The sequence below is a fragment of the Camelina sativa genome, chromosome 19 (assembly GCF_000633955.1).
Source record: "Camelina sativa cultivar DH55 chromosome 19, Cs, whole genome shotgun sequence".
In the NCBI taxonomy this organism is placed as follows: Eukaryota; Viridiplantae; Streptophyta; class Magnoliopsida; order Brassicales; family Brassicaceae; genus Camelina; species Camelina sativa.
The window spans coordinates 13,965,569-13,982,830 of NC_025703.1; the positions used below are offsets into that span (position 1 = coordinate 13,965,569).

The window sequence follows — 17,262 nt, forward strand, 5'->3', positions numbered from 1 at the left end:
ATGGTTCACGAACGCAACCCCGAAGTACGCGTTTGTTTCCTGGCTGGCTATTAAGAATAGGCTGTCCACAGGAGACCGTATGCAGTGATGACACTCCAACCAACGCACCGACTGTGTCTTCTGTGGCTCTGAGGAAACCCGTGATCACCTCTTTCTTTTCTTGTCTGTATGCAACAGCTGTATGGACACCGCTTGTACGTCGGCTACTTGGTACCTCATTCACAGTCGACTGGAACACTCTTCAAGCTACACTCAGCGACATCACCGTTGACAAGATCACGCTCTTTACTATTCGTATACCTATCAAACCATTGTTTATCATCTTTGGCAGGAGCGCAACAAGCGTCGACGTGGAGCCAACCCCACTCCCTTCTCTCACCTGGTCAAGCTCATTGATAAGACAGACCGCAACAGGTTCACGTCAATGCGCAATCAAGGGAACTACTCTTATGATGAAGGGATAACCTTATGGTTTGCCACTCGGCCTCCTTGACTACTATCTGTTGTAACTCTTATATCAGCTCTAGTTCAATTTTTGTTTAGAAAATTAAGCAATTGGTAACAGTCATTGTAAAATGGTCTTTTTTGGTTTGAATTAATTTAACATTCAATTCAAAAAAGAATAAAAAAAGAAAGTCGTCGTGTGTTGTGAGAGTCTGAGGGATGGATGGATGTCGACATCCACTGCATCGACAAGATATTCATTCTCGGGGGATAATCAAGTCAGTGAATTTGGTTTTGATCCGCTTGTTACATATCAGACAGGACCTTGGCCAGTTCTTCTTAATTACGTTCCAAGTTTAGTCCAAATCGAGCGACCTGCTGGAGGCAAAAGAAAACGAGGTGCCTAAACAAAGCTGTAGCTACATGTAATATTGGTTTTTGTGTCTTTTCCTTAATTTATCTTGGTCATATTCATTAAATAATCCTCTGATCGAGCGAGCTGGAGGCAAAATGAGAAGAGGAGACTAAAATAACCTCTACATGTGATCTCTTGTAATTTTTTTTTTCTTTAATTTATCTCGGTCATCTTCCTTTTGTTTTTGTTTTTTGTGTTTCTCTTCATTTATCTTTGAACTTATTTATATCTCTCAGTAGTAATTCTCCTTGCTTTAAATACAGCTTTTTTAAGTTTTATGATAAAAACATGTGATCTAAAGAAAGAAAGAAGTGTGTTACTATAATCCAATGACAAAAGTGTCTCTCATGTACAAAGCTCCCTGTTCCGAGACCTCCTTTTTCACCTAAGTAACTACAAGTTGTACTGTACAGCAACTACCCATTCACAAAATCACAACCCACCATCTATTTAAAATCACAGCTAAGCTTGCGTTTTTTGGGTGGGGTTATATGGATATACACCGTGGAAAAAGATTATAATAGATTAATAGTGTAAAAGACTCGGTGTTAAACAAAAATTGTGAAAAAAGATTATAATAGTGTAAAAGACTTGGTGTTATATGGATATACACCGTGGCGTATCAGCCTTAACCTAATTACATGAGTTTGAGGCTCATAACAAAATATCCAATGGCATCATTTGCCTTCTTTACATCAAGTCATTGTAGGCAGCCGTGTGCTGATCTCCCCACCTAGCGTCAAGCTTAGCAGGAGGAGGAGGAGCAGCCAGAGGAGCAGATGGTCGTCAATACCAAGGGCTTGCATTCCAATCGTGGCAAGGGTTGAACATAATAAGTATAATAGTTTATTTGAAAATAATAGAATAGTTTAAGAGTATGTGATCCTAAAAAAGAGAAAATAATAAGTAGTACTAAAACTACAAAAATTAAATGTTAAACATAAAGTGTTAGTAAAAACACAACCATCAAAATGAAAATCAAAAATTCATGGTAAAAAATTATTTTGGCAAAGAGACATAACTCTTAAAAAAAATTATATAGTGAAAAGTCATACTGAATCGAGACAATCTTGCCAAAAATATTGTTTAATGTAATATAAATATAAGAATGTTGTAAATAATTATGATAAAGAGTTGCAACTATTATAACAATTATCAATATTTATACTATTAGTAAAATCTATAGTAAAAAAAGTGATCTTAAATGATAATATCGAACGAATGGTTGTAATAAATAAATGTAACTTTCTGATAAAATAATTATAAATTTAAAATATATTTAATCTTTAGTGAAAATGTATCAAGGAAAATTATAGTAAAAGTACACAACTTCTAAAACTAAAATACATATTCTACAAAGTGTTAAGATAAATAGACTCAACTCTAAATTATATTATAAAATTGAAAATTTATATTGCTATAATCATTTCTAAAATCTCTAATTAGATTATAGAATAACATTGGATACTGGATATTAATATATTAATATTTTGATTATTTTGATTCAACATAAATCAGAAAATATGTTTCAACGAACAATGATTTGTTAGTAACTGAAGAAGACACAAATATATATAAATTTCAAAAGATTTGAATATTGAATAGACACAACTATTTAAATTAAAAGTAGTGATGAAAAAATGTGAACAATACATGGTGAAAAGACACAGCTTTACAATAAACAGACACAACCGTATATATTTTTTTAGAATTACAACATATTTTTTTACGAAATGGTACGGAAAAATCACAACTGTTGTTGGCTTTTATCCATATTGCTATTATTATATATAGATTACTAGATTAAGTCCCATGCTAGAGCATGGGTTAAAATTTATTTTATTTATTTTGTATTTTTTCTATTAAATATAATTTATGTGATTGTTTTTAAAAGTTTTTTTGGATAAAACATTATGCAATAAAATCATATGCTAAATATGATGACTTGAAAAAGACATCTAATTTGTAAGTTGTATATTGTTAATGATTCTAGATAAGTACTCTTGCTATAACACTGGTTAAATTTTATTTTATACAAAAGTTTGTATATTTTACATTTTCAAATAAATTTTTAATATGTTGTATTAGTTTATGTATGTGAAGTTATTTCAACAATGTATATTCTACATCATGACTTGAATGTCATTATAAGACATAATTTTGTAAATTTGGTTTTTAAAAAGTGAGTTATTATATTATGAGTAATTTAATATATTGTTATACTTTTTGTTTTAATATAATTGGTTTCTTGAAATTCTTTCATTTTATAGTGCATATTAATGACATTGCTATAACAAATCAATTTAGAGTGTTTATAGTTTCTAACTTTTATATCAAGTTTCAATATTTTAAAAATATTTCAAAATAAATTATTTAAAGTTTATTATATTATATAAAATTATAAAATTCAACACAAAATATGAAATAGAATTTAAATATTCAAATTTGGACCCGTTACTCAGTAAATTTTTTTAATTCAATAGATATTATTTTTAAAGAATAATATTACTAAAGCTTGAATATTTTATAGATTGAACAATTTATATTTGTTTTTAAAAAATCAACTTATGGTATATCCGGAAATAAAACTATTTTTTAATTATAATAAATAATATGATAACTTATTTGTTTCACAAAATAGACTCATATAAAAAAATGAGAGGTGAAGTATAATGATAATTAACATATTAATATGTTAAGTTAGATATCAAAATATTTTATTTGATGAATAATTTAATAAAGGATATTAATATGGTAAGTTAGATGATATCAAATGATTTTTTTAGAATATTCTCTTTAAGATTTTCGGAAACAACGTGCTCTAGTAATAAAATCTACCAAAAATAAATTAAGGTTGCATCCACTATTTAACTTGTAACCAATAAATCTATCAATTAATCTATAACCTATTTGTAACTAAGTTATTAAAATTATATATCTATAAAATAATGTGGTGTACTTTCGTTTCATTATAAAGGGATGGTTTAGTGTGGTGGGCCGACGTTTTCATGGGCTTGGGCTTCTTATATTAGTTTTGTTGTGTCGTTTTGATCCGAAAAAGATCAGAAGAGCAATAAAAAACTAATCCGATTGAAATGTAGAAGAGTTTTTTTAGACCATCTCCGATGGTTAAGAAATCCTCATGGAGTTTTTAACCATATTTATGATAGAAATATAGCTAAATCAAATTCTAAGAAACTCATGAATGTTTTTTAAAAAAACATACTCCAATGGTAGAGTTCTTAAAACTGAAAATTTGAAAATCAAAATCATATGTACAACATATTTTGACTCTCAGGTTAACTTGATACACAACACAATCGTGATTTGTTCATAATTTAACTTTTGATTTCTTTTAATTAGTGTTTGTTAGTTTATTATTTAATATTGGTTCCTAAAGTTGATACAAGTTACCTAATAAGCTATAAGATTTGTGTCGATCTTAACGTGAAAGGATTGATAAACCTGATAGTTGTGAATTTGTGTCATAGAAATACTAATTTTAGTGGATGTATTATGTTAAACAAAAGATAGTGCATATGTTGTCACGATATATGAGTTGTAATTAACAATTTATATTTCTAAAACTCTATTTTGTAAATTCAAAAACTGAAAAGATAATGTATTTTAAAATTTAAAGATTTAAAGTGTAACATCTGCGAACAAGATATGGCATTTTTGGTGTGGGTGTCGATCGACACCAGGGGTGCATCGATCGACACCAACTATTCCGGATTCAACCGGTTTGTTTTGAGTGCTATTTGGTTCGGTTTGGTTCAATTAGAAATCCCTAAAACCAACATTTATAAGGAAAAGTCGACCTATTTGTTTGAGAGGGAGTTTTGTCGCCGTTTCCAAAAGAGGAAAAAAAAGAAAAGAAGCTTTGTTGAGTGTTCTTGAGCTTTGGGGAGATTATTGGTGGTTTTTGGAGGAATTTGTTGCTGGGATTGCATTAGAAGCTTTCGATGAGTGTGTGGACATCAGTTTTGAGTCAGAATCTCCTATAAAAGAGGTGAGTGCTTGACCATGGCTGATCTAAGCCTGAGATTTCTTTTGTTTGGTTGTTCTTTGTTTGTGTGTGGTGTTTTGCTTGCTTGGATTGGTTGGTTTCGTGTTTCCATAGGTTCCTGAAGCGCTTAGGAGAGTTTGGGACAGATTGGAGGCGATTTGAAACGGAGGTTCGTCGTTCGGATTCGTGCAGTTCGCGTCTGCGAAGGCAGCATCGATCGACACCGACCTAGTGTCGGTCGACACCATGTTGTGCCAGCATCGATCGACACCGACCTAGCGTCAGTCGACACCAGTCTTATCCGAGACTTGTTTTTCCTGGTTTGATGTGTTGTTTGTGTTTTGTTGTTTGCCTTAATATGAGAGTCTCAGTTGCTTGTGTGTATAGCCCAGTAGATGGGAGGATTGTCTCACTGAGTGATTATCAAATACTCATGCATCTCAATTTGTGTTTGTGGTGCAGGTAAAGACAAAGTGTGATCGTTGAATCAAGGCAATGAAGAGGAGGATGTTCTAGTGGCTCGCTTGGTTGTATGGCTTCTGTTAGGTTGCTAGAGTTGAGTCCTAGAATATTGTTTTAGGATTGTTGGTTCTCTGGTTTATGTTGATTGGATCATTAGTTTATGATTGGAATTAATACTGGTTATTTATTATTAGTTATTAGATTATTGGTTATTTATTGGTATTGTTATTTCCGTTGTTTGGTGTGATTGTGGTTAGGTGGCTAGTAGGTATGGAACCACTAGTTGTAGAGTATTTATTATTATTACTATTATTATTTATTATATATTTAAAAAAACAGGTCGGGTCGTTTCATAAAGATTGAGATAACTATAACAAATTCGAAAGTTTGAAAAGGATAATTTAAATCATGAAAATATCCTGAAATAATTTTAAAATAAATTTTTAGACATTTATAGTACACACTCAACAAACATAATTTTGTGTTTGGGTTCTCTATTTTATATTTAGGATAAATGGTTGAGGGGAGTAGGGTTTAATATTTAGAGCTTAAGGTTTAATTTTTAAACTTCCAAAAATAACACTATTTACACTTTTAAAATATTTTAAATTTCTTTTTATATTTGATTTTAGGTTTAGGTTCTCTATTTTACATTTAGAGTATTTTTTTGAGGAAGTAGGGTTTAATATATAGAGTTTAGGGTTTAATTTTGAAATAGTATATTGTGATTTTGGAACTTTAGAGATGATGTGCTAAATTTGGAAATAAAAAACAAATTGTCCTTATATTATTGTATATTAGTTTAAAGTTATTTTTAATTATTAATTGTCCTTATATTATTAATTTGGAAATCACATCATCTCCCCTTCTTATGTTTGTGCTATTTGTGAGAATTGTCATTATATTATTGTATATTAGTTTAAAGTTATTTAAAAAAACAACAACAAAATACTAAAACTAAGAAGGGGAGATTTATACTATTATTTTAGGTAAATACTGCAAACATGAAAAGTAAAAAAAAAGTATTTATATTATCATCTTTAAAAAAAATCTAAGGTTGAGATAAATTTATATCTAAGCAGAAGAATTCTTTGTTTGTTTTCTGCTCTCACTAAAAGAAATGTTATATTATTACTTATATAAAGTAAAGTTCAAAATATTTATATTGAGTAAAACAAATTATAATCCAAAAATATGTAATTTTTGATTTTAAGGATATCTTAATATTCTATATATACTCATTAGGTGAATGTTAGTTTTTCTTAAGTTTAAGATTTATTAGTTATAAATTAAATAACTATATTATTCATTTAAAAATTTTCAAAAATACAATACCAATTAAACATTCATTTAAATATGAATAAGTAAACAACCAAAATAATGAATCAAAAAATTTTTAAAACATTATAAATATCTTAAACTATTTTTGTTAAGTACATTTGGTCGCGTATGCTCGCCGGTAACTCCTCTAACTATGTTACTTTATGTTTATATTAGAAAAATTACTTCTGTTTCTTATTATTGAAGATTAAATCATAGGCATCTCTTTTGGTTAATTCTTTTCCATTTACATTTTTGTTGGAATCTTTTTTAGTCTTATAATTAATTTATTTTTTGGTTTGTTAAATTAGTTGGATTATTTTTAAATAATATATTTGCCCACACAATTGTATGAAAGAATCGAATTAGTGATATATTTGACCACAAAAAAAAAGTTTAGACAAAAATTATTTAAAATAAAAGTTTTTGCCCGGCTAACTCTCCTAGTAAATAAATAAATAAAAAAAGAAGGCGTATTGACAGAATGTATAAACACCTTTGCATTGTATATAATTAAGACACAAAGGCAAATTGTGAAGAAATCAATTATATGAGTAGAGAGAGAGATAGGAAGGAATAATGGGACTTACAGGCGTATTCAGGTGCTAGATAACCAAACGTCCCTGCTACTTTTGTTTGAACAGAGTATTTCCCATCGGCGACATTCTTAACCAAACCGAAATCAGCGATTTTGGCTCTCATGTCATCTCCGAGAAGGATGTTATCGGGCTTTAAATCTCTGTGGATATAGCATTTCTGAGCCAAGTTATGGAGATAATCCAGACCATGTGCCACGTCTAGCGCGATAGTAACTCTCTGTATCCATGTCAGAGGAGAGTTACTACGCTCAAACAAATGTTTTCCAAGATGTCCCTGTGGCATATACTCGTAAACGAGATACCTCTCGTTTTCGTTCACACAGTATAACCCAATAGAGCGACCAAGTTTTTGTGCTTGGCCTTTAAGAGTACTGCTATCTCTGCCTCAAAATCTTCTGCTTCTTTATCATCCATTGCTGACCTGTTCATCTTCTTGACGGCCTTCTCTTTCATCGGCATCCGGTAATTCTCCGTAGTACACTTCCCCAAAACCACCTTTTCCTAACGTTTTACTGAAATCGTTTGTCGCCGCGCGAAGAACCGCCATTGGAATGGTATCAGTCCTACCTTCACGAACGTTTCTTTCCCAAGAGTTGTCAGCAACACTACTACTAGGATTATTCAACGCACTGACGCTATGTGCTCCTTGTCCATCGGAACATTCACCACCACCACCATTAAGAGAGACATCATCACGAATAATGTCTCGGGGTTTTGGATCGCCGTAGTTGTTAGGAACACTACTAGGATCACTCAACGCACTGACGCTGTTGGCTCCATGTCTATTGGAACATTCACCACCTCAGGGGTTCTCAAGATCGGACCAATTAGATTTCCTGTAATTCCCTCTCGTACGAAATTTGTAAACCCCAAATCCTATTAGAGCAAGAATAAAAAGAACCGCCGCTGCAGATCAAAGAGATTGTTGCTTTTTGAGAAATCTGGGATAGGTCCAGAGAAATGATTCTTCTGAAGCCAAGCTTGTGACAAGGACGTCATACTCGAAAGCACTTGAATCGTTCCCGACATCCCCACGAGTTGATCGTTGATGCAAAGATTCTGAATCGAAGATTTCGCAAGCGACGGTGGTAAAACGCCGATGATATTTCGAAGAGAAGCCAAGGAATCCAAAATTTCAGGTAAAACGCTGGAGATGTTGGTGTTGTCGAGGTTTATGGTGGTGAGAGAAGAAGTCGAATCAACGAGCTCAGATGGGAAACTCCAAGAAGTCATGTTCTTGTTACCGCTCAAACTCAAACTTATGGAGTTCTAAGTGTTCTTGGTGAAATTATGGCTCTTTCTTGGAGAGAAAAAGTTTGAGATAATGACTTCTAAAGGAGCAGGGGATTAGTGATGGACTAATCATGTTTATGAAGGAACATGAATAAAGATAAAGGTGTAAAAACTTCACAAAAAAATATTCCAGTTTTGAAATTCTAAATCAGAAGTAAAAAAAAAAAAAATAGAAAAAAGATAGAGATATTTGGCAAAATGATACATTTTTTAAACATAATTAGCAAAACAATACATTCACTAATTAGAAAAAACCACATTTATCACTGTTTGTCTATTTTTTCAGTCTTTTTGCCGTTCAGCAATCTTTTTAATTATATTTTATGCCATTGTATCTTCTTTTTCTCTCCATTTATTGATTTTTCAAATAATTGTTAATATAATTTTTTTAATAAACTTTTTAGATACAAAAAAATCTATATTTTGTTCTTTACAATTTGATATAAATTTTGTTTGATAAATTTTAAATATCATATATATATATATATATATATATTGTATCTGTACACATTTTTAAGTGTACAAATGCCTATACATCTTATTAAGTGTACAGATGTCTGTACACATTATTAAGTGTACATGTGTAATTTTTACAAAACCATTGTGGTATACACATTTGTACAAACATCTGAATCCAAAGAATTAAACAAATGACATTTGTACAATTAATAATGTGTACAGACATTTGTACCCTTAATAAGGTATACGGGATACAGAATTTGTAAAAAATATTTAACATTATCAAATAAAATCATCAAACAAAATGCATATCAAATTACAAAGAAAAAAAACATAGATTTTTATCTATGTTTGAAAAAAGATATTAGCCAACATTTTTGTTTTAGATCGTTGGGAGCATATAATAAAGAAGAAAAAAATTTGAGAAAAAGAAAAAAAAAAATCAAACCCACTATTCCTCTCTCTCATATTTCTCCGCTTTCTCTCTCACCTTCTATTGTCTTTCTTTCCAAACTATTGACCAGGGTCTTTTAGTAATATTCTTCTCCTCCCTGGGTCCTACTCAAAATTTTATTTCTACTATTATCTATCTCACAACACCCTCTTTTTGCTATTATAAATAGTGTATGTATGTTTTTGACAATTAAGTTTCAAAAATGTACTAAAATGCTAAGAAACCCAAAAAAAATATTATAGACAACAAGACCAAATGTGATAAGGTAACCTTACATTACAATATGGAATGTAATCAATCGTTCTCCAGAAGCAGTTGTATTTGTTGTCCTCACTCCTTAGTAGTGAGTTAAGTAACAAAAAATGGTTGATGTAAGAGCAACTCCAATAGACCCTCAAACCTTTAAATTTGAAGGATTTTTGAATTCCAACAGACCTTTAAACCCTCAATTTTTAAGGATTTGAATAGTGAACCCTCAAATTTGAGGGTGCACTATTGAGACCCTCAAATATTTTTACAAATTTTATTTTAGTCCTTCTAATATACATATCTTACAAATAATTTTATTAAATTCAAGTGTTATAAATATACCTATATAAATTCAAACACAATAAATTAAAATTATTGATATATAAAAGATATACCATTTACAAAAAAAAAATTTACAACAATAATGCAATAATTTATCATATATGGGAGCACTATGAAAATAGTTATATTGAGTAATTTTATTCTTTTACATGTAATTTTCTTTTATGTTTTTTGAAAATTACATACTATTTTGTTTTATCATATAAGGTATTGTATTTTTTAATATTTTTTATTGTGTTTTATATATATATATATATATATTTATATGAAAGTTTTAATCATTATGTATGTAATTTATATCATGTAGCTTTTATTATGCAATAATGTGTGTTGTATAATAAAATAAAGAATATTTTATGTTGTATAATATAGAAAATATATGTTATAGATTTATTTATGAGTTTCTATCATTATTAGTGAATTTTAGAAACATTAATGGCTATATTGCAAATTAATTAGTTTTTAAAGATTTTTTTGAGGGATTATTGTTGGAGCAAACCACCCTCAAATCTTCATTTTAATGATTTGCTCCCTTCTATTCTATAGACTACAATCTTAAATTTTAGCTTTAACTTTTTGAATAAAGATTTTGAGTCCTAGTAGGCTAGTATAGAGTGTATAGTGTACAGTATAAGAACAAACAAAACCATCCTAGAGATTACGTGTAAAAAGTATATTATACCGCAAAAAAAAGCTTTACAATTTCAGCATCGTCAAAGAGATGGTTTGGGAGCAAGGGGAGTCCCAAGTACTTAACCGGAAGGGAACCAATCGAGAAACCGAAGTCCAGATTTGCTCTACGCTGATCCACCAAAGTGGAGCCAGCCAGGAACAGCTCTGTTTTGTTCTTATTCAAGACCAGACCTGAGATTTCAGAGAAGTAATCCAGTAGGTTGACAATTGCCTGCAAGGATGAGTATTCACCATCGTAAAATACCATGACATCATCAGCGAAGATCAAGTGAGTAACATTTGGATTTGTCGTCTTGGGATGGTACCCTATCTGTCCCAATTGAAACCGCAGATCTAAGAGCCGAGAGAAAATATCCATGCCAATAACAAATAGATAAGGAGAGAGGGGGTCTCCCTGCCTTAAGCCTTTCTTTTCTTTGAAGTAACCGCAAAGCTCTCCGTTCACTGAGATTGAAAACCTGGTTGTTTTAATGCATTGACTGATCCAGTGAACAAACCTGGTTGTTTATATATCAATATTTAGTGTAACTAACACTACTTTCAAAATTACCTTCGAATAAAGATTTGAGTCTAGTATAAGAACAAACATAACCATCCTAGAGATTATATGTAAGTATATTGTACCGGAAGAAAAGGCTTTACAATTTCATAAGCATCGTCAAAGAGATGGAGATAGAAGTGACCAAGTTTAGTGTATATGTGGTTGTTATTTCGCATATTTGAAACTTCGAGAGCTAATTTGTACACTATGGATATTATGAGGGGTTATTTTTGTAATTTTGAAAATCTGAGAGCTAATTTCTAATCTATGGATACTATGAGGGTCTTTTTATAAAATACCCTACTTCAAGCAATGATGGCCTCTAATTTTGAAAAACTATCTGATTTATTATTGTGTCGTTAGTTATCTTGACTTATTTGGTAGTTAAGTGCCTCATGTTCTCTATGAGGTGAAGTAAACTTTTTCTCTCCAAGAAAAAGTTCTAAGACTTCTTCTCTCACCACCATAAACCTCGACAACACCAACATCTCTAAGTGTTCTTAGTTAAGTGTACAATATCAGCTCAAAAGAGTCAATTAATAGGAAAAACGTTCACATAGGTAATTTGATGTGACTCCACTCTAGTGCGTCACGCCAGTTTGTCTACACTACCATTCTGTGATCGGAGAATCAAGACTCTTATCATATCAAGGAATATATTCACTAAAACCAACTTAATCTAAAATAAATAAAAAATAAAACCAAATAAATTTTTATACTTCAACCAAATAAAAAAATATATAATTCATATAAAATATCACAAATAAAGATTTTAGAAGTATTAAATAAGATTACTAAGTAAATATGAGAACTAAGATTAGAGTTTTAAACTTTATTTACAATAAATTATTAATCAAATATTGTAATTAAACAAAAATGTTAGCAAAAAAGTACAATTATATTTGTTTAAGGGCTTTTCGGGCCCTAATTAACAAAAAGTACAGTTTGTGTACACTCATCCAATGTTAACAAAAGCCCTAACTGAAGTTAATTAGGGCTTTGGAAAAGAAAAGGTGCAGGCTGACCCTCTTATATACAGGTTAAGGCTTGCTTGCTCCCTATTATGATTTTAAATCATTCTTGTGTATCCTTGATGGGGAAGTCTATAGAATCACTCATGACTTGCTATCTACTGGTAAAGTTATGGAGGTTGCTAATTTGCTAATTTTCTCATCTAGCTACTGTTTCATTTGCTAAGGGTATATCACAAAACAGTAAGAACACGATAATATAAAAGACTGAAAATCAGACTTACTGTGATTAAGGGGAGAATCTTGCGTTCCACCAATTGCTTTCTTCTCCAAGTTAGAGATATCCTTCTTTAGTCTTCCAATCTTGCTCAGCGTCGAACCATTGTCGTAGGGTACCGGAATCAGTGGAGATGTCGATATTGTTAAACAAAAGAAGAAGGTAGAAGAAAAGGAGATGAAATGTGAAATGTAAAATGTAAAATGTGAAATGTGAAATGTGAAATGTGAAATGTAAAGTTATTAGGGTTAAGTGTGAGGTCATTATTTGGGTTGGGCCGACGTTTTCATGGGCTTGGGCCTTCTTATATTAGTTTTGTTGTGTGGTGGAGTTGAGAAATGTTTGATGATCCCCAGAGATCCAAACTGATCGAAGAGCCAAGTTTAGCAGTATGTCTATCCATCAGTTTTTATATTCTTATTAATTAAAAGGTATTTTCCATCTCAAAAATTGAGATTTTTATAGTGTCTACGTAAATTGATTTTAATTTTGCTTTCCCTCTGTTTTTATTTTTATCAGTGTTCAAGAAAGCGCTAGACGGTATGTGGAAGGTGACCCAGCGCCTAGCGCTTAGAACAACTAGTCGGAATTTTAAGCGTTTTAAGGCGGTTTAGACGTTTACAATACGAACATTATATATAATATTATATGTAAAATTATGTAAAAATATATGTTAGAAAAATAAATAATAATAAATCATAAACAAATATTTAGTAAAAATATATTAATTTAATTTAGATTAGTAACATATAAATATTTATAAATATGTATATGAATATTAAACTGAAAAATTTAATTATATGTAGTTAAAAAAATATATACATTAAAATAATTCAAATAATATTATGTGATTTTAGGCTGTATAAGCGGTCATCTAGGCATCTGCTAAGCGCCTAGCGCCTAAACCGCTTTTTTGAACACTGATTTTTATTGATAAAGATGTTCCGATAAAGAAATGCAAATTTCAACCAACTCTATACAAATTTTCTGTAGTTGACCCCTAAAATATTTATTAATCAGTTAGTGAAATTTGCAAAGTTTGATTTTAGGATTAATCCTATCACAAGATGAGAAAAATTACAGATGGCTTTGGGTTATACGTGTGTATACATTTACCTGCACAATAAGTCAATAATGAATCTACTACAATAGCATGGGAGAGTCTTAAGGCACTAAGCCATTATTATACCGTCAAATAAAATATAGACAATAATGAAGACAAGGGAATCAGCTAGCAGAGCTTGGTGTCGAAGTTGAGAGTGATGCCCATGCTGAACAGCTCCTGACACAGAAGCTTAGCTCCATAAGGCACATACACCCTAACCACATGGTCTGGGGATTCGCACACTCTACAGTAAGGCCCTCTGATCTTTCTTCCACTGCTTGGAGTCCTCTCGATCACATTCGCATAGGTCTTGCATTTTCTGCAGATGTGCATTTGAGAGGAGTCACTTAGAGTGAAGAGACGTTCATGCAAATTGGCGGAAGCACCATGAGCTATTAGGCAGTCTCGCTCCATTTCTCCAAACTTTATTCCGCCGAACCTCTTCCTATCTGCCACTGGTTGCCGTGTGAGCGGGTGGACTGGTCCCGTGTTCCTGAACTTTACTTTGTCCTCTGACATGTGGACAAGTCGCTGGTAGAACGTTGGGCCCATGAATATCAGAGAGCGCATCATCTCACCAGTTCTACCGTTGTATACCCTTTCGTTTCCCCATCTTGAAAAGCCAGCCCTAACCACAAAATATATTTACCATTGGCAATCAATCACGACTCAAGAATCAACAATAATCTAAGAAAGGTTCAATGAGTTTATGCATAATCACAAGGCTCACAGCATCAATCCTCTATAACATCTTCAACCAGGTAATATTATCAATATATAGTTCCTACCCGTAATGATATCATTCATTTGTACTCCCTAGGAAACATGCTTAACGAGCTAAAACCCNCATGTGGACAAGTCGCTGGTAGAACGTTGGGCCCATGAATATCAGAGAACGCATCATCTCACCCGTTCTACCGTTGTATACCCTTTCGTTTCCCCATCTTGAAAAGCCAGCCCTAACCACAAAATATATTTACCATTGGCAATCAATCAGGACTCAAGAATCATCAATAATCAAAGAAAGGTTCAATGAATTATGCATAATCAATCACAAGGCTCACAGCATCAATCCTCTATAACATCTTCAACCAGGTAATATTATCAATAAATAGTTCCTACCCGTATGATATCATCCATTTGTGTACTCCCTAGGAAACAACTGTCAATCTGCTATAATTCAATCTTTTTGCTTAACGCCAAGACAGTGTGAAGAATCTACCTGTGAAGCTGCTCAGTGATTTCAGTGACACTCGGAGTGGAGAAAGGAGTAGCATGACGTGTCAATTTGGTGTATGCAGCAGAGCTACCCTCCTTCTTTTGTATAGGACTAGCGATTCCTTTGGAGAGCGCAGCCTCCAAGAGTTGACCCGGTGTTTGCCTAGAAGGGAAAGCGTGCGGGTTTATCACAATATCAGGAACTATGCCTTGGATCGTGAAAGGAAAATTCTCCTGTTCCTCTACATAGCCTAAAACACCTTTCTGCCCATGCATACTGGAAAACTTATCTCCAAGGCATGGAGAACGAACCTGCAATCAAAATGGAACATTAGATTCATCAGAGGAACACATTCTTTGAAAGAAAGCTCGATTCAGTATGATCTGGAACTTACCTGTCTCAGAGAAACCGCAGCAAAATTCTTCCCCTCATCATTAGATGATAATACCACTTTTTGCACAATTCCTCTCTCAGTGTGCTTGAGCTTTATACTGTGATCAGCCCCAGACTCGGTGCATCTGCCAATGACAATATCGCCAGTGCTCATGTTAGCACCAATGATAGGAAACCCGTCATCATCAAGGCTGTCTACTTTGCCGATTTTGCTGTGTGTCTTTCCAAACTGAACAACCTCATCCATCTTCTTCCTCTTCTCGGAGTCTTTGCTATCAACCTCTGATTTGTAGCTTCTAATCTGCTCTGAACGGAACATACCACGTTCCAGTGAAGCCTTGTTCATCACAATGGAATCCTCTTGGTTGTACCCGAGATGAACATTCACAGCAACAATTGCGTTCTGGCCATTAAACAGCACTTCTTTTTTAAGACACTCCGACGCCAATGTCTTGAAAAGTGGCTTCTGGGGATAGAACAGCTGCTGGGAAAGTGTATCGCAGCGGGTGTTAGGGTTCGTTGATGAGAAACCAATGGCTTGTTGGCAATGCTTCTGGGACTGGTAGAGAACTCTTCTCCCATGATCGTGGTTTGCAAATGGGACAATTGCACAGCTCACACCCAGCAGGAATGACAAGTCTAATTCGCAATGCGTGTAATTCTTTGGTTCCTTCAGAAGCTGTTTGATTTCCCATGCTGTATTACAGTCTTCTTCTTCTTCAATCCCGATCAGCTCGAGAATCCCTTGGTCAAGAAGATGCTCAAAAGAATACTGTCTTGCTTCAACTTGCGGAGATTTTCCACAACCAAGAGAGGTCGGAGTAGTCTACCAGCGTCAGTGAAAATTCTCACCTCATTGTCATCTGCATGAGAAAGTTGTGATACATAAATATATATATAAATGATATACGACATAATAGACACATTTCTGAAAGCAGAAAAATCCAAAGCAGCACAAGACATATGGAAATAACGCTAGACATTTGATGAAACAGAAGATACCTCACGAGGTAATTCACTTCGGCGCCGCCTGCTCTTTAACTCCGCGACAAAGTATTCAGAATCTGAACATAATCCAATCCAGTCTCCATTTAAAAGAACTTTATGTTTGCCACACAATGGTGTGCTGGTATCATCCATCAGCTCTTCCATTCCACAATCAAAGAGCTTTTCCAACACAGGCTCCAAAATTTGAGTGCTAACAAGTCCAAGAAGAGACATGTTCTTCACAAGCCCACAATTTTCACCATCTGGAGTTGATAAAAAGCATACTCTGCCCCAGTGAGACGGATGCCTGTAGGCAACATTACAAACAATGCAGCCATAGTTCAGTTTCCCAATACGAACCAATTGTGTAACCGCTCACATTAAAAAGCAACCAAAATGGATAGATTGACTAAGGGACAAAGAAACAAGAAAGACAAAATCAGAATATCTTAATATCAGTTTCATCTTTACAAAAAACAGTAATATACACAGATCACAGATGGGACTCTGCAGAAACAGTATAGCCATCATATACGAAAAAGAATAAGAACATCACTAATATAGTCTAACGAACATGTAAATTTGAGTAATTGCAGACCATAGAGCTTAGTTAAAAATACGTGGGATATATTTCAATAAAGGAGGGGAGGTGAAAATTTTCACTTACGGATATCTAGCATCTCCAACCTTGCCGGTGTATAGGACTTGCTGTCTCGTTCTCCTCAGATCAATCAGAGTCTGCAATGGATTTGCACGACCCAGATTAGCTACAACACCTGAAACCCTTTCCATCTTCCTGAAAGGATGAGACCATGCTCCAGTGGAGAAGGCTCTAGTAAGCCCATTTGTGATAATGGAAGCATCCAAATAATGCTCAATAGGCTTCAAATCACCATCGCCTGCGAGGTGTTTCTGCATGTTCTTGGTCATGGTTCTTCTAGCATGTGCCAGATGCACCCTTATCTCCCGCTCCAACAGTTCTCCAGCGAGCTCAATTCGCTTGTTCCGGAAACTATCCCTGTTTTCACAG

General features: G+C 33.2%; 1 protein-coding gene and 1 pseudogene across 1 annotated transcript; both read right to left on the reverse strand.

Annotated features, from left to right (window-relative positions):
• On the reverse strand, positions 216-8,482 carry LOC104767807 (receptor-like kinase TMK4). Its single transcript, XM_010491781.1, has 4 exons — positions 8,151-8,482; positions 7,671-8,031; positions 7,241-7,466; positions 216-379 (listed from the first exon to the last, which is right to left on the reverse strand). The coding sequence occupies exons 1-4, from the start codon at positions 8,480-8,482 to the stop codon at positions 216-218; spliced, it is 1,083 nt and encodes a 360-aa protein (XP_010490083.1).
• LOC104766291 overlaps positions 13,617-17,262 on the reverse strand; it is a 13,290-nt pseudogene continuing 9,644 nt past the window's right edge.